Here is a 19178-nt window from a genome sequence, read left to right on the forward strand (position 1 = left end):
ATCCTCAGCGCTTGGGCCAACTTTGCTCCAATGGAGCCTTGGCTGCAGGAGGGGAAAAGAGAGACAGAGAGGAAGGAGAGGGGGAGGGATGGAGAAGCAGATGGGCGCTTCTCCTGTATGCCCTGTCCAGGAATCGAACCCAGTACTCCTGCACGCCAGGCTGACACTCTACCACTGAGCCAACCGGCCAGGGCCTGTTTATAATCTTTTGCTAGGACAAATAAGCTTGTGCAAAAGTCATTTCTCCTTACACCTAATCATTCTTAGAAATAGAATTATTGGGTTACAGGGTACAGTAGTAGAATGGAGGTTACATTCCAGGACCCCCAGTGGATGCCTAAAATCATGGATAGTACCAAACCCTATATATACTGTTTTTTCCATACATTCATACATTTTATGGCTTCTCTTTGACATATCTAAATTATCAGCATCTTACTCCTGTGCTTTGGGACCATTATTAAGTAGAATAAGAGTATCATCTGATAACCAAGTGGATGGACTGAGTGACTAATGGGCAGGTTGAGGAGACAGTATGGTCAGTGTGAAGTTTCATCATGTTACTCAGAATAGTGCAGTTCTGGAGTCAGACCAAGGTTGTCCACTGGTACCAAAAGTGGAAAAAGTGAATCTACATATAAGGGGTGACTATTCTATATGCATTTATAATTTTGATAGATGATGACTATAATAACTAACCTTCACTATGCATTTACTAAGTGTCAGACTTCTGAGAGCTTTACATATACAGTGGTACCTTGAGATACGAATTTAATTCATTCTGTAACCCAGCTCATAAGTCAGTCAACTCGTATATCAAACTGCCGATACTGGACCCGTGCGCCAACACTCCAACTAGCAGCAGCTTCCCGAATCATGACTCATATCTCGGAATTTCACTCAAATCTTGAACAAAAATACAGACAGAGTTGTAGCTCGTATCTTTTTTTTTTTTTTTTTTTTTTACAGAAACAGAGAGAGAGTCAGAGAGGGATAGATAGGGACAGACAGACAGGACCAGAGAGAGATAAGAAGCATCAATCATTAGTTTTTTGTTGCGACACCTTAGTTGTTCATTGATTGCTTTCTCGTATGTACCTTGACCGTGGGACTACAGCAGACTGAGTAACCCCTTGCTCAAGCCAGCAACCTTGGGTCCAAGCTGGTGAGCTTTTGCTCAAACCAGATGAGCCCGCGCTCAAGCTGGCGACCTCGGGGTCTTGAACCTGGGTCCTCCGCATCCCAGTCTGACCCTCAGTCCACTGCGCCACTGCCTGGTCAGGCTTGCAGCTCATATCTTAAAAAAAATTTGTATGTTGGTCTGTTCATATCTCAAGGTACCACTGGATTAATTCATTTAATCTTTGTAATGACCCTATAAATTAGGTACTATTTTTATCTTCATTTCAAAGAAGAGATAACTGAGGCATAGAAAGGTTTACCAACTTGCCCTGGCTGGGTAACTCAGTTGGTTAGCGCATCATCCCAATTCCCCAAGGTTGCAGGTTTGATCCCTGGTCAGGGCACATACAAGAATCAACCAGTGAATTCATAATGGGTGGAGTAGCCTGACCAGGCTTTGGCACAGTGGATAAAGCGTCTGCCTGGGATGCTGAGGACCCAAGTTCCAAAACCTGAGGTCACCGGCTTGAGTGCAGAATCATCCAGCTTGACAGTGGGGTCACCGACTTGAGTGGGGGATCATAGACATGACTTCATGGTCACTGGCTTGAACCCAAGGTTGCTGGGTTGAGCAAGGGGTCACTGGTTCAGCTGGAGCCCTCAGCCAAGGCACATAAGAGAAAGCAATCAATGAACTAAGGTGCTGTAATGAAGAATTGATGCCTCTCATCTCTCTCCCTTCCTGTCTTTCTGTTGCTGTCGGTCTCTCTAACTTGTGCGCTTAAAAAAAATTAAAAAACAGATGGAGCCTGACCAGGTGGTGGCACAGTGGATAGAGCATCAGACTGAGATGCGGAAGACCCAGGTTCGAGACCCCGAAGTCGCCAGCTTGAGCGTGGGCTCATCTGATTTGAGCTAAGCTCACCAGCTTGGACCCAAGGTTGCTGGCTTGAGCAAGGGGTTACTCAGTCTCCTGAAGGCCCATGGTCAAGGCACATATGAGAAAGCAATCAATGAACAACTAAGGTGTCGCAACGAAAAACTGATGATTGATGCTTCCCATCTCTCTCCGTTCCTGTCTGTCTGTCCCTGTCTATCCCTCTCTCTGACTCTCTCTCTGTCTCTGTAAAAAAACAAAACAAAAAAAAACAGATGGAGCAACAAGTCGCTGTTTCTCTTTCTCTTTCTCTGTGTCCCTTCCTCTCTCCCTAAAAATCAATCAGTAAATAATTTTTTTTTTTAAAGATTAAGCCTGACCAGGTGGCGCAGTGGATAGAGCTTCAGACTGGGATGTGGAGGACCCAGGTTGTAAACCTCAAGGTCACTGGCTTGAGTACAGACCCATCCAACTTGAGCGTGGGGTCACTGGCTTCAGCGTGGATCATAGACATGATGACCCCATGGTCCCTGGCTTGAGCCCAAAGGTTGCTGGCTTGAGCAAGGGATCACTCGGTCTGCTGTAGTGACCCACCTCCCACCCCCCCAAACCCTCATCAAGGCACTTATGAGAAAATCAATGAACAGCTAAGGAGCCACAATGAAGAATTGATGCTTTTCATCTTCCTTCCTGTCTCTGTGTCTCTATCTGTCCTTCTCTCTGACTCTTTTTGTCTCTGCCCAAAAACAAAAATAAAAAAGAGAAGGCAATCAGTGAACAATTAAGGTGCCAAAACGAATTGATGCTTCTCATCTCCCTTCCTTCCTGTTTGTCCCTGTCTGTCCCTCTCTCTCTCTTTGTATCTCTCTTGCTTGCTAATAAATAAATAAATAATTGCATAAATAGCAGTAAGAGTAAAGCAGAAGCACCTAGCTCACTGTCACAATGACCACATTGTTTTTTTAAGTTTATATGCAGTCCTTCAAATGTGGGATGGAAAGGTAAATGAATTTTGAAGTGATTAGAAAAAGCGAGCATTTGCTTTATCTTCTGCACTAATATTTTTCAGACCCCTCTTCAGTGAATGAAAAGAAGAAGAGGGATCGGGAAGAAAGGCAGAATATTGTCCTGTGGAGACAGCCACTCGTTACCTTGCAGTATTTTTCTCTGGAAATCCTAGTTATCTTGAAGGAATGGACTTCAAAGTAAAGAGTCTTTCATCACTTTTTATATAAACCTTATTTACTAATTTTAGAAATCTTTAGCGATCTCCTACTCCCTGACACCTGCTTTATCAAATGAATTAATTAAATTTAGAATGTTATGGGAATATATTTCTTTTCCTTTCTATAATTTGAAGAAAAACAGGTCAAGGGACATACTGTGATTTGCTCGCTGGATTAGTTACAGTTGACTACTGTCTCATGTTGAACCTTTCATGCAAAGCAGAATACTGAAAATGAGATTTTTTTTTTCTTCTGGCATTATCTTCAGAAGAAATATCTGTGTACATTGGCTACACTGATTTTTTAGTAGGACAAGGTTCAGAATACGTGGCACTATTACTTATAATTTGAGCCAATGAGAAAGAACTCTGCCAAGGAAATGTGTTTTATCTTTATATTTAGAACATATAAGCCCTATTTTCAATACCATAAAGAGCAACTTGAACTCTGACATGTCTTATCATTAATTTGGATTGCCTTTCCAAGTTATTATCTATAATATTATGCATTTTATTGTACTTACAGTTTATAAAACATTTTGTAAAATTTTTCAGTTCATTTGATCCTTATAGTAGCCCCACAATGAAAATAAAACATATGATTGTTATGATTTTAAAAACAAGAACCAGGCCCTGGCCAGTTGGCTCAGTGGTAGAGCGTTGGCCTGGCGTGCGGGGGACCCGGGTTCGATTCCCAGCCAGGGCATATAGGAGAAGCGCCCATCTGCTTCTCCACCCCCCCCTTCCTCTCTGTCTCTCTCTTCCGCTCCCGCAGCCAAGGCTCCATTGGAGCAAAGATGGCCCAGGTGCTTGGCCTCTGCCCCAGGCGCTAGAGTGGCTCTGGTCGCAGCAGAGCGAGGCCCAGGAGGGACAGAGCATCACCCCCTGGTGGGCAGAGCGTCGCCCCTGGTGGGCATGCTGGGTGGATCCCCATTGGGCGCATGCGGGAGTCTGTCTGACTGTCTCTCCCCGTTTCCAGCTTCAGAAAAATACAAAAAAAAAAAAAAAAAAAAAAAAAAAACAAGAACCAGAATCAGATTGGTTAAGTGTCTCACTGAAAGTGCAGTATTTAAGGAACCTGGGATTCTGACCCATGTCTTCTGACATGAAAGCTAGTACTCTTTCCATTATATTATAATGCCTCTCCCAATTAGAAGTTTGGTATAAATAAGATTGGTCTTTGGATAAGGGAAAGAAATTGAGTTTTTATACCCATGTGTCTGCCCTTGACCCCCTTTGTACCCCAAAAGATAAAAGAGTTCCTCCCAGAAAGAACTGTTCTGTAGCTGAGCTCAATAAACTAACTGCTTTAACTAGAAATGGTTTTGAGAATGATGAATTGTGAAAGTGAAACAAATATTTCATTTATTTTTTTAATATGTTTTTAAGATTATGGCATCGTCAAAACATTGTGGTGTCTTGTTTACTGCTGCTTGCTGTGCTTATAGCTACGTATTATGTTGAAGGCGCACATCAACAGGTAAGTTCCAGCAACTCTACTTCTTCTGTGCCTTCTCTCATCCCAACCCGTTTCAAAATGGGACTGCGTGCAATTCACAGAATTTCTACCCTCAACATTTTGTTTTTTAAAATTTATCTCATAACTGGTTTCTTAATGTACTTTTAAAGCCAAATATTTAAAATATTCTGTGGTACTGGGTTTATATTTGGTATATATCATCCCCTTTGAGCTTCAAGGATTTCAATGTAACTTTCCTGGTAGTACTTATTAACACAGCATAATCCTTTACTCACTATCAAAGTGTTCATATTTTCTTTTTATTAGTATTATTTTTAAACTTTTTTATTGAATTTTTGGGGGTGACATTAGTTAATAAAATTATATAGGTTTCAGGTGCTTCATATTTTCTTTAAGATAGCCCTGTGATCCATGCAAACAGATATATTCATCCTAGATTGAAGGTTAGGCTTTATATATAAAAAAAGGAGTTTTTTGCCGATAGTTTGTAAGTACAGCGTGACTGACGGGAAAATAGAACATTGTGTTAATAACTTGTTAAAATAGCAAAACATTAACATATTCTAGAATATGATTCTAAATTTGTTTCATTTCATATTCTAAAGCAGTTTACCTCTAATCTCAGAGAAGTTTCTATAGTTTTAAATACATGTTTAATATATATTTTACAGAAATCTGTGTGTGCTATTATTTGCAGGGAACTGGCTTGATGAATTTACTTGTCACCATGAGAATTTAGACCAGGGGTAGTCAAGCTTTTTATACCTACCACCCACTTTTGTATCTCTGTTACTAGTAAAATTTTCTAACCACCCACCTGTTCCACAGTAATGGTGATTTCTAAAGTAGGGAAGTAACTTTATTATTTAAAATTTATTTAGCAGAGTTACAGCAAGTTAAAGCACATAATAATAATTACTTACCAAGTACTTTATGTCAGATTTTTGCTAAGTTTGGCAGAATAAATCTTTATAAAACAACTTATTATAGTTAAATCTATCTTTTTATTTATACTTTGGTTGCTCCACTACCACCCACCGTGAAAGCTGGAACGCCCACTAGTGGGCGGTAGGGACCAGGCTGACTACCACTGATCTAGACTCCAGTCTGGTCTTCTCCAACAGGTCTATATCCCAGTGGACTTCAACTTGCTCCTGTTTGAAAAGCATCTTGGTCTTAAATATTAAAAAAAATATATTTACATTTATTCTCTTTTTACTTAGATAAACAAGAATATGTTCTATTCACAAATATTGTATAAATAACTACCCCTCTCTTACCGCTGTATATTATCATGCTTTCTCAAAGTTTTTTGTCACTTAAATATCTTGAAATTTTTTATTCTTATATTTTGTTAGTAACTAGCATTTTTTCTATAAATGTTATTGCAATGGTAGGATTTTAAGCGTTTAGAAATGAGCTTTATTCCAATTAGATGAAGTTTTTACCATCTCTGCTATCACGTGTGAGAGGAAGTAGTCCCCTTCAGAGGGTTTTTAATGTTAATGCTTTCTTCCTATTGGAAACTTAATTTGGTTGGTTTATCTTATTTTAATTGTAGTTGATGAATACCACATTTCTGTTTTAAAATTCTGATTTTGGTTTTTGACCTCATCCCATTTGTTTTTCAGTATGTGCAACGGCTAGAGAAACAGTTTCTATTGTACACCTACTGGATAGGCTTAGGAATTCTGTCTTCTGTCGGGCTGGGAACAGGGCTGCACACCTTTCTGCTTTATCTGGTAAGAATAACTTTTAATAAGCAAGATTCAAAGAGATTATATTTTAATTGGTATTTTTACTTCAGAAGTTAAAATTTTAAGATTTTTATTCAGTATATCTTTGTGTTTCATAAGCGTTCTAATCTTCAAATCAGTGCTTGGAGTTTGATTTAGAATCCTGTTTTGTTTTTTTGGGGGGGTTGAGGATTTAAAAAGAGAAGGAGGGAAAACACCCTTAAGCAGATGAGATTATTTCCTTAAATTAATTCAGCCAAGAAATTGTTTTTTTTCTGTATAGATTTTGGAATAATGGTTTTCTTACCTATGCAATTGTTTTAATAGTTGAAGTTATTTAAATGCACAAAATTCCATGTAAGCCTGACCTGTGGTGGTGTAGTGGATGGAGCGTTGACCTGGAATACTGAGGTTGCTGGTTTGAAACCCTGGGCTTGTCTAGTCAAGGCATATACAGGAAACAACTACTATTGAGTTGATGCTTCCTGCTTTTCCCTTCTCCCTTCTCTCTAAAAATCAATAAATATTTTAAAAAATTAAAAATCCCATGTAAGGCCTGACCAGGCAGTGGCGCAGTGGATAGAGCATCGGACTGGGATGCGGAGAACCCAGGTTCAAAACCCTGAGGTCGCCAGCTTGAGCGCGGGCTCATCTGGTTTGAGCAAGGCTCACCAACTTGAGCCCAAGGTTGTTGGCTCGAGTAAAGGGTCACTCGGTCTGCTGTGACACCCCCCACCCCCCCACCCCTGTCAAGGCACATATGAGAAAGCAATTGACAAACAACTAAGGTGCCACAACGAAGAATTGATACTTCTCATCTCTCTCCCTTCTTGTCTGTCCCTCTCTCTGACTCTGTCACTAAATAAATAAATAAATAAATAATCCCATGTAAAGCTTAGAAATAATTGAGACAGTTTACCTTCTCTGTTAATCATCAAGTGAGAAACATACTCAAACATTATGTATACACCTGAATAGTTATTTGGTATTCTTATTGAGTGTGATTGATGAAATCTTGCCTATGTAGAAGTAAATGCTTTTTAAAAAATTTTTTTCCATTCCTGAGGTTGCCAGTTTGAAACCCTGGGCTTGCCTGATGTGGGCACATATGGGAGTTGATGCTTCCTGCTCCTCCCCCCTTTTTTCTCTCTTTCCTCTCTCTAAAGTGAATAAATAAAAACCTATAGCCTGACTAGGCAGTGGCGCAGTGGATAGAGCATTGGACTGGGATGCAGAGGACCCAGGTTCAAGACCCCGAGGTTGCCAGCTTGAGCGTGGGCTCATCTGGTTTGAGCAAAGCTCACCAGTTTGGACCCAAGCTTGCTGGCTTGAGCAAGGAGTTACTTGGTCTGCTGTAGCCCCCCAGTCAGGGCACATATGAGAAAGCAATCAATGAACAACTAAGGTGTCACAACAAAAAACTGATGATTGATACTTCTCATCTCTCTTTGTTCCTGTCTGTCTGTTCCTATCTATCCCTCTCTCTGACTCTCTCTGTCTCTGTAAAAAAAAAAATCTATAAAAAAAAGTTAAAAAAAATTTTTTTTCCATTGATTTGAAAGAGTGAGAGAAGAAGGGAGAGAGGGAGAGAAGTATCAACTCATTGTTCTACTTAGTTATGTTGTGCTTTCATTGGTTGCTTCTCATATGTGCCCAACAAGGGATTGGACCTGTGACCTCGGCACGCTGTGATGACACTCTATCTACTGAGCCACCAGGCCAGGACTGTAAATGCTTTCTTAAACCTTTTTAAACCAAAAAATAAAATGTATCCCTCCTAAAAATATTTATTTTTTTACTTAATTGAAATTAGAGATAAAAATAGGCTTTCCTTTGAACATTGCCAACTATACTGGAATAACAGAGCTAGGACGGGGGGGGAGGGGGGAGTAAAAAGCAAATCATCTACCAGTGGTCGGCAAACTCATTAGTCAACAGAGCCAAATATCAACAGTACAACGATTGAAATTTCTCTTGAGAGCCAAATTTTTTAAACTAAAACTATATAGGTAGGTACATTCCTTCTTGAGGTAGTGCCTGCATGTGGTATTTTGTGGAAGAGCCGCACTCAAGGGGTCAAAGAGCTGAATGTGGCTCGCGAGCCGCAGTTTGCCGACCACGGACCTAGGGCACAGAATCTCAATAAGTACTTTCAGGGTCATGTTAAGTGTGGGTTGATAAGTGAGTGCCTCATTAAACTTTGTGCCCTGGATGCCTCTCTTGTTTCACTCTATTCCTATCCTTGGCTACATTGACAGTAGTGCTACATTTGAAAACAGCTTGATCTTGATTAGAGACAAACAGGTGAAAACTTGTCACAACAGTACTAATTGCTGAAAAGTGTTAAATACTGCAAATGGTTCCGGTCTCCATGCTTCAGTGAATTCATTTCTGAAGCAGGTATGATGAAGTATTAAGGAATTATTATTCTGCAAGCTGCTGAACTAATGGTCTGAAGAATAATTTGAGAATTAATCTGTAGTACATAATTTCTCCAAGTTTAAAACCTGGAGTATTTTCTGTTCATGATTGCTTGCTGCTTTTATCCTAAATTGAGATGTAAATGCTAGGGAAGTAATCCATATGAGTGTTTCTTTAATACCTACATTCTTAGAAGTATAATGTTACACTAGAGGTTAACACAGAGGAAGGAAGAAGGAATGACAGGTTACAGGTTACTTTTCTATTCTTTTCTAGACCTGCCCTCTGAGTTTTCTTAGGAAGCCCAGACTAAAGAACTCACTTGTAGCATTGGATTAATTTGAAGATATCTGAAAAGCAACCCAGATAGCAGATTCTGCTGTCCCTTAAAAAGGATTCTAATGAAGCTTATAAATTCTACAATAAGTTAGAATAAAGAAATTTTAAACGTGAAAGTTTTGTTTTCATATCCACGAGAATCCTGTATAAAATAACATTTAGAAAATGTCTTGCTGTGAAAACATTATTAGTTTAGTTCCATTGGTCCATGTCCTCCAGGAAAGGGTTTAAAAACATACCAGTAAGCATTTGTTACCAAATTTATTTGAGTGCAAAAATCAAGTCCTTGCTTCCATAAGTTAGGTAGTTATTTCTGCTTTGTTCAGAGAACCAGTTTAGGACTTTTCACAAGCTCAGAAGGAATTCTTCAAGAGCTATTTGATAGAAGGTACCACTCCATCCTTATACTGAGTACTATAAAGCTAGTTCAGCAAGTATAAAGATATAATCAAATAACATCTGAAACTGTTGCATTATAATAAAAAGCTATATAAAAGCTTTGTGCGTTTTCACTGCTGATAATAAACTGGGATCTAGGGTCGATCAAGGCCACGTTTTTTTTAGCATTAGGTAAATTTGATTTTTGTTCATTTGTGAGTAAATAGCATTTAGAATCAATTTAAATGCACTAAAATTAATACAAGTAAAATAACTAACTCTGTATTTTATGAATATATAATTCTTGCTATGTAGAATGGGAAATAGATTGAAGGTAGGAGAGAAGGTAGGTTGCTACGATAATTTTTCTGAGAGACACTGTCTTCCATGGAGGTGCCAGGAAGTACAGGGAGGAAGGGAACTTTCTAAAAGAGAATTTGCAGCCTGATCAGGTGATAGCATCATGGATAGAGCATTGGTCTGGATGCTGAGAGCCCAGGTTCCAAACCCCAAGGTAACTGCTTGAGCACAGGTTCATCTGGCTTGAGCATGGGTCGCCAGCTTGGTGTGGGGTCATAGACATGGCCCCATGATCACTGGCTTGAGCCCAAAGGTCACTTGCTTGACCTCAAGGTTGCTGGCTTGAGCAAGGGGTCACTGGCTCAACTGGAAGGCCCCCACCCCCTGTCAAGGCACATAAGAGAAAGCAATCAGTGAACAACTAAGGTGCTGCAGCAAAGAATTGATGCTTCTCATCTCTCTCCCTGTCTCTGTCTGTCTCTCTCTCACCAAAATATAAATAAGTAAAAAAGAATTTGCAGAAAGTGGTCAAGTAGGAGCAGTGATTGCTTACCAGAGAGGAGAGGATGAAGGGAAAAGTGAATGGCTTCCTTCTCAAGGCTCCGGGGGAGGTAGTGGAGCCTCTAAGTTACTTGGTTTGTTCCATTGACTATTTATTTATTATTTTTCAGTTACAGTTTATATTCAGTATTATTCTGTATTAGTGTCAGGTGTATAGTATAGTGGTTAGAGACTTTACAAAGTGGTTCCCTGTTATTTCAAGCACCTACCCAGCCACATACATAGTTATGACAATATTATTGACTATATTCCCTATGCTGTAATTTACATCCCTGTGACTATTCTGTAACTACCAATTCATACTCTCCTTTTTTTTTTTTTTTTTTTTTTTTGCCAGAGACAGAGAGAGACAGAGGGGGGGGGACAGATAAAGAAGACAGACAAGAGGGAGAGAGATGAGAAGCATCAATTCTTCCTTGCGACACCTTAGTTGTTCATTGACTGCTTTCTCATATGTGCCTTGACCAGGGGGCTACAGCCAGCGACCTTGAGCTTCAAATCAGCAACCTTTGGGCTCAAACCAGTGACCATGGGGTCATGTCTATGACCCCATGCTTAAACCAGTGACCCCGTGCTCAAGCTGGTGAGCCCGTGCTCAAGCCAGATGAGCCCACACTCAAGCCAGTGACCTCGGGGTTTCAAACCTGGTCCTCAGCATCCCAGTGCAACACTCTATCCACTGTACCACTGCCTGGTCAGACACCAATTCGTACTTCTTAATCCCTTTATCTTTTTCACTCAGTCCCTAACCTCCCCCCCCCCCCCGCAGCCATCAGTTGGTTCTCTGTATCTATTAATCTGTTTCTATTTTGTTTATTTTGTTCTTTAGATTCTACATATAAGTGAAATCATATGGTACTTGTGTTTCTCTGTCTGACTTATTTCACTTAGCATAATACTCTCTAGATTCATCCATGCTGTTGCATTGATTATTTTTTATGGTTGAGTAGTATTCCATTGTGTATATGGGCAACTTTTTATCCACTTGTTTGCTGATGGGCTCTTGGGTTGCTTATATATTTTGGCTATTGGCAATAATTCTATATTGAACATGAGGGTGCCTATATTCTTTTGAATTACTTTTAATAGTCAACAAATGAGCTTCAGGAGGTCTGTTAATTCCATAAAATACTATAATGTGTTGCTATGTGTCTTTGAAAATATGCATCTTTAGCCTGACCAGGCAGTGGAGCAGTGGATAGAGTGTTGGACTGGGACATGGAGGACCCAGGTTTGAGACCCCAAGCTCACCAGCTTGAGTGCAGGTTCATCTGGTTTGAGCAAAGCTCACCAGCTTGGACCCAAGGTCGCTGGCTCAAGCAAGGGATTACTTGGTCTACTGTAGCCCCACGGTCAAGGCACATATGAGAAAGCAGTCAATCAACAACTAAAGGGCCGCAACGAAATATTAATGCTTCTCGTCTCTCTCCCTTCCTATCTGTCCCTATCTATCCCTCTCTCCGACTCCCTCTCTGTCAAAAAAAAAAAAAAATGCATCTTTCTGGCAAAAGGGACCTATAGTATTAAATTCTCCAAAGACTCTGTAACTCAGGGATCTCAAACTCGTTGCCATGTGGCCCGCCCACCAATTTTGTGCGGCCCGCAGACTAATCATACTTCGTGGATTAATCTGCGGGCCAGTCTGTGGGCCGCACAAAATTGATGGGCGGGCCGCAAGTTTGAGATCTCTGCTGTAACTCATTAAAGTTTAGGAACCAACCACTGTTCTAGAACATTTTTTCTAACCTGTCTATATTCAGCTGCCACTAGGTGGCATTGCTAATACAGTCGATACACTGTACTATAATATTTGCAGGTTCTGTTCTGGATGAAATTGAAGGCCTCAAATATAGTAGTTCTACTTAAATTAGAGGGATAGTCTACTGTTTATCTGTATATATGCCTATGTAATAGAAGTTAATGCATGTGACTGAAAATAATTTTCTTACATTTCTACATTCATTCATTACTTTAAGAGCAGCTAGCCTCTTTTCAATTTGACATATATATTTACATGTAGGGCATACACCGTTGGCAAGTATACCAACAAGCTTGTGATCTCTAGTATATCTGTAAAGTATGTTATATTTTGATATAAGGAAATAATCCTTATTAAATAATAGGTTAGAAATGAAATAGCATTTTAAGGTGCTTTTCTTCTTCTGATTTTATTTCCTATGTAGGCACCTTTTTGTTCCTTTATTTGATGTCTATTTCATGGGCAAATTTTGCCTAGAAAGTGAACAAGTTACTGATTTTATTCATTTACTTTACTCATGTTCTTTATAAGTTGATCAGATGCAGAAAATAAAATAAGGCCTCTGAGGCTGGCAGATTTTTCTAAGGACCCTTCTCATGGATATTAATTTCCAGAAACCTATTGACAAATTTGTTTTAGTCTTAGCAACTATGGTGGCAGGTTTCCTCTCAGAAGATTCAGAACATAGGTGGTCCAGGAATGCTTATTTACTAGTGGAGATTATGTTCAGAGGAAAAACAATAGATTAATGAAAGGAACATGGCTACTGTTTTCATCTGATGCACCTCTATGTTTGAATGAGTCAAAATTTTTACCTTAATAATGGTCTGATCCAGAGCTTGACAGGCCCAGGGGTCAGCACTTTTTCTGTCAAGGGCCAGATAATAAATATTTTAGGCTTTGAGAGCCTCTTATAACTCCTCGGATCTGTCACTGTAATGAGAAAGCATCCAAGAACAGTGTGTAAAGAATGTTTCAGCCTGACCTGTGGTGGCGCAGTGGATAAAAGCATCAACTTGGAAATGCTGAGGTCGCCGGTTCGAAACCCTGGGCTTGCCTGGTCAAGGCACATATGGGAGTTGATGCTTCCAGCTCCTCCCCCCCTTCTCTCTCTCTGTCTCTCCTCTCTGTCTCTCCGTCTCCTCTCTAAAATGAATTAAAAAAATTTTTTTTAAAATAAGAATGTTTCACAAAAATGGGTGGCAGACTGGACTTGACCTTCAGGCTGTAGTTGGCTAGTCCGTGCTCCTGAGCATGGAATGACCGTAGTGCCGCAAAAGAGGCATGTTGAGTTTGGGAGCCATGGTGAACTAGCCATTCTCTAAGAACTTTTACTTGACAGGTTATACATTTTATTCATTCATTTGCTGAGAAAAAAAATATCTCTTTTCTGGATCATAATTATTAGAAGATTATAGTTGTGCAAGTACTTAAATCAAGGGAAAGAAACACTTTTCACGAACAGTAAAGTGGAAGAATTTTTCTACCTGAACTGCCTGTTGACAGCAAGATTTAGCTCTAATTTTATGTTTTAACCATTGATATGTACAGTTATTAAATACTGATTTTTATAATATTGCAGTCCTTTTGAGAAGTAATTTATGGCTTTAGTTTAGATTGTTATAAACAATTGGGAAAAGTAATAGGTTAATGTTAGTAGCCATCTTAGAATTATTTTCAGTAGAAAAACATGATTCATAATTCTGTAAACAACCAGGTTAACAAAAACAGGAACTTTGGTACTTGATAATGAAAAATGTATCCCAAACATGCCCCTTATTGGCATGTACATTAATATTCATCAAGTTACAAGACAAGCAGAAGATTAAAGAGCCATTTGTAAACTGTATGTGCCATTAATGGTTTATAAAATTTGTTCTATTTAATAATAACAAAAGAGAATATACAATCTCAAATAATGGGATATACGAACAGTTTTTGACACTAGGTGGAGCAGTTTCCTGGAGAAAGACTTAACAAGCCCTGTATTCCTTTTAAATAAGCCCAGCTCCTAGACAAAGAACTCTGAGAACAAAAACTTTCAACAATCATTTTATAATTTAAAAAGGCACCCAATTATGAAACTTCAAATAGAAAGCTAAATGTATTGTACAGATAACTTGTGTCTTTGGCATGTGTTTTAACCACTGATTTCTTACCTTTAGGAATCACATAGGGATTTCAAAGCATTAGAGTTGTCCTTTCTATATGCAGTTGGTGTGTGGAAAAGTTTTAGAACTATTTAATTATATTGTAGAACAGATCAGGCTTATTAGAAGCTATGACAGCACAGCATTATCATCTAAATGATATTAATGGTCATTTGTTTAATATGACCATTTTAAACAAATACTTGGCTCTTTGTTATAAAATAAATACAAAGAAAGTTGTGAGATATTGCCCCTGTGTAAGATTCAGAGGCAATTTCTGCTTTAAAGTTTAGGATTGTTTCATTACTAAAATATTTGGTAAAAACTGTACATTTAAATACTGTGACATCTTGATTGCTATTGAATATTTATAAGAACAACTCTGTGTATGGCACCCTGTTTCCTTACTTTATTGTTTGTATATAGTACTTTATAGACTGTTTAAAGCTGTCTTTTCCTTAGGTGTAGACATTCATTATACTTTTTGACTCATGGCTATTTATTCCCTATAGTAATTATTATTTGGAAAACTACATGTATATGAATTGAAATGAAATAATGTAGTTTCAGTAAGAGAAATATTGTAGTAATTGTTTAGTGCCGTGAGGTGGAATAATTTTTTTTTAAATTGTTAACCACCCTCTTTACTTTTTTTCTGCTTGTCTTCTGATTATTGCTTCATTGCTCACCTCTTTGTGTCTCTGTCGGACACAAAAGGGAAAAGATTGCCAAAAGTAAGATTGTGGTGTGACTTGATAGTGTTCTGTGTAGGTACAATGACTCTGGCTATAAGCACACAATGACTCAAGGCTCTTCCGGGAAGACCAACAGGCCCTTCTTAGAAAAGGTCTGTTTGCCCTTCTTTGATGAGTGCATGATAGGCTATTCACCCTGTCTTCCCCAAGGAATGACTCATGTCTTACCTCTTATGAGCATCACCACATCAAAGAAGAAACCAAGGTCTCCAGGACAGGGCCTGAGTTTTCACCAAACAAAGGGGTATGCACAGACTAGATAACTTCCTTCCCTTAAGTCACTATGAATGTGTGCTTAAATGAAAGCTGAGAAAATTCAGTGTAGCTGAAATCTGTTCTGTTGGGTATAGATTTGAAACAATTTATAACCTTTTTAAAAGTTCTCTCTATAAGTATGTGTTCCATTTCTCCTGAACACTTAAATCAACTTTATGATCAAAAGTTTCTTAGGTTTAGAGAAGAAAAGTGAAACATGTTTTTATGAATTGATTCAATATCTACGGCTCACAAAGATTTAGGGGATGTTTCAAAATGAATATGAAGCGATAAAAAGCATTTGATTTTTTTATTTAACAAGACCATCAGGAAAGCAAACAACAAGTCAAAGAAAGTTGTTCAATTAGTTCAATTATGCAAATGAGATGCAAAACCAACTTATTTCATTGGTGAAAATGCACTACACAAAAGGCTGAATGTACTGGAGTATCTGCACGGTCTCTGATCCCCTAATTTTTGTGAGCACTGTAATAAAAATGACTTCAAAGACAGGTCCTTATATTTTAGAGCATGAATGGTAGAATTTATACATTGTTTTGATTAGCAATTTTATACTTATAATGCCTTTACTATGTAATCTCATATTCTTGCCTTGTTACCTGGGTTGTGCAGGCATTATTATCGTAATTATTATTATTAGACTTTCATCGAGTGAGGAATGTGAGATGGAAGTCTTACTATATCTAGTAAGTATTAACTGCTTCAGAAAACGAAAACTCACATTAATGCCCAGGTTACTGCTTTTTAAACATACTATACTGCATTTAGAGTGGGACTACAGGCTTAATTTGCAAACTTGAGGCCTTTTTCACAAAAAAATATAAACACTAGTTCAACTTCTCAGTGCCCATTTGCAATCAATAGTTTATTCTCTAGCCTTCTAGAATTTGCTGTACACCACCTCTTTGGGTAAGTTTTCTGACTGTAATGAGAAAAGCAATGATTATCTTTTAATCAAATTCTTTATTTGAAGAGTAAAATCCCTGTTTGTAAAAGCATTTCTAAAGTTGGATATAAAGAAAACAAAGGTTTTGCAAGTCATACAGACAACAACCATTTGTCATCTTTCATTTATTTATCACCAAGATATTCCTAATGAATCACATTCCCGACAAACCACTGGCTCCTTTTGTTCCTGTAGTGAAGGAGTGCGGCAAGCAAATGCTTTCCCAGTGAATCAGCGCAGGATTCTTGATTTTATTACCTTTGCCCTAAACTTTCCAGACAAAACTAATTGGAAATTTTGCCTTTGGGATCTCACTTGATTTCTGTGTATGGATGACGGATTAGGCTATGAATTGACATTACAGATGTTATACAAACAACTCCAGTCTTTAGGAATGTTTTATCAGTTCTGAGGGAGCTGCCTACAGTGGAAGAATGTCTGTCTGTCTCTCTGTCTGCTCGTCTTCCTTACAAAAACTCATATGTACACATACTGTGCTCTTAATGGGATATCATATTCTTCATCTTGGTTGATTAGGAGGCTTGGCATAATTAAAACTAAGATGACCATTTTAGGTTTTGGCTTTTTAAGAAATGTCTCTGGAAGAAAGGGCCCTACAATGAACCCAACAGTAAAGTTCAAAAGACAGAAAACTTTTTCTTTTCATGAAGCATCAGTGCCATACTAGTCTGTCATTTTACTAATATAAATTTTTTTCCGGGATTAACAATTGACTAGCCCACACCTTCCTAACAAAGACCCTGATTTTTTTTAATGTTTTTTTTTTTTAATTTTTTAAATTAATTTTTTAGAGAGGAGAGAGAGAAAGAGAGAGAGAGAGAGAGAGAGAAGGGGGAGGGAGGAGCAGGAAGCATCAACTCCCATATGTGCCTTGACCAGGCAAGCCCAGGGTTTTGAACCGGCAACCTCAGTGTTTCCAGGTCGACGCTTTATCACTGCGCCACCACAGGTCAGGCCTGATTTGTTTTTGTGGCACCAGGACTTCTTTCTCAAGACTTAGGGACTATATTATTATCATCAGCGCACTACTTAGAACTTTTCCTAATTACCAGAGTAGAATATTTTTGTATAGTATGATTTTAGGAATGAGTTTATATCTTTAGGATAATATTTTAGTTCTAAATTTTTGTTCATTAGACAAAAGTAATAATATATTAATATTCCTGAAGCTAGAGTAAAAAGTAATCCCATATAGCCCTGGCTAGATAGCTTGGTTGATTAGAGCATTGTCCTGAAGCGCAGAGGTTACCGGTTCAATCCCTGGTCAGGCACATGCAGGAACATACCTATGTTCCTGTCTCCCTCTCTGTTTCTCTCTTCTTCTCTCCTTCTCTTGCTAAAACTAATAAATGAAAAATTTAAAAAAATATTGCCATATAATTGTTTCTTAATTTTTATTTTTTTTTAAATTAAGTGAGAGGCAGGGAGACAGTGAGACAGACTTCCACATGCACCCTGACTAGGATCCACCCAGCAAGCCCCCTACCAGGCAATGCTCTGCCCATCTAGGGCTGCTGCTCTGTTGCTCAGCAACCAAGCTATTTTAGCACCTGAGGCTAGGCCATGGAGCCATCCTCAGCACCTGGGGTCAACTTGCTCAAACCAATCGAACCATGGCTGTGGGAGAAGAGAGAGAGAAGTGGGAGGGGTGGGGGAGAAAAGCAGATGGTCGCTTCTCCTGTATGCCTTGACTGGGAATTGAACCCGAGACATCCACACCAGGCCCTACGCTCTACTACTTAGCCAACTGGCCAGGGAATTTTTTTTAATCTATCACTAAAACCATTTTGCACTGCTCATAAAGAAATATACATTGTAGAAATGAGCCTTAAATTTTATCTTAAACAAATATTTTAAAAGTTAAAGTGAGTGACGTCACAGAAATGGCGCCGTGAGCAGCGCGTCCGACAGCTCTCCCCTAAATCACAACAAATTTATCAACTGGAAACAGAAAAATTTATCCTCGGAGCATATTCCGGAGTTCCACACAAACTGATAGCGAAAGGACTGTTATCACTTGAATCTGAGAGACGAGGGTGTGGAGGAAGCTACCGCAGGGGCATTCATTCAAGCCGCGAGGTTGTGCGCCTGTGGTGAGTCAGCCCATACTCGGGAGCTGCTGCGAGCCGCCACGAGCGGCCGCGGGCGCGCGCCCGGTCCGGTTGCAGAGCGAGCACCGCTAACGTTCCCAGCGGCCCGCGCACTGCGAGTGAGAGTCGCCAGCCACCGGTGCCCGGAGCACCCCATTCACGCTTGTGCCCTGGGCATTCCACGCGCCCAGAGCACCCTACTGGCCCGCACACCCAGGGTGCCCCATTATCCTGCGCCTGGTGCGATCCAGCCGCCAGCGGCAGGGCGAGCGGGAGAGGCATCAGGGTGGTCTTCCCCTACTTGGGAGATTCTCTCCGTGGGCGGGGCACCTCACCCAGCCATTCAAGCTAACAATCAAGCGTTGGGGGAGGGGAGCTCGCAGGCAGCCTAAAATACCTTCGGGAGCTCAGCTGCGACCCAATCACTGAAATTAGCTTAACCCTTGAAATCTGTGCACCCTCGGTTCTAATTGATAAGATCTCTCTCAGTTCAGCGACCCAAGACAAGAAGCGTGATATTTTTTAGTGCCTCTCGCTAAAGGGGCGGGGGCAACTTCTGATTGATAGAGCCTCCATATTCAGGGATAAACGCTAACAAGAAGGACTTGGCAGATAATAAGATCTATACTACACTAGTCGCAAGCAGAGACTAGTGCCTCTTCTTCCCAGCAAAAACAGGCTACAAAGTGTGGAAAGCCTGGGTTGAGAGGTCCAACTAAATGATAGGCGCTGAACAGTCACC

The 19178-nt window shown here is 39.6% G+C and overlaps 1 protein-coding gene across 1 annotated transcript in view; it reads left to right on the forward strand.

Annotated features, from left to right (window-relative positions):
* VMP1 (vacuole membrane protein 1) overlaps positions 1 to 19178 on the forward strand; it is a 147994-nt gene that overhangs the window by 20880 nt on the left and 107936 nt on the right. Inside the window, exons 3-5 of the mRNA XM_066262719.1 lie at positions 3069 to 3204; positions 4614 to 4704; positions 6336 to 6446. Coding sequence (XP_066118816.1) covers positions 3069 to 3204; positions 4614 to 4704; positions 6336 to 6446 — 338 coding nt within the window. The remainder of the gene's footprint in view (positions 1 to 3068; positions 3205 to 4613; positions 4705 to 6335; positions 6447 to 19178) is intronic.

Source organism: Saccopteryx bilineata, chromosome 2 (genome assembly GCF_036850765.1).
Source record: "Saccopteryx bilineata isolate mSacBil1 chromosome 2, mSacBil1_pri_phased_curated, whole genome shotgun sequence".
Classification (NCBI taxonomy): Eukaryota; Metazoa; Chordata; class Mammalia; order Chiroptera; family Emballonuridae; genus Saccopteryx; species Saccopteryx bilineata.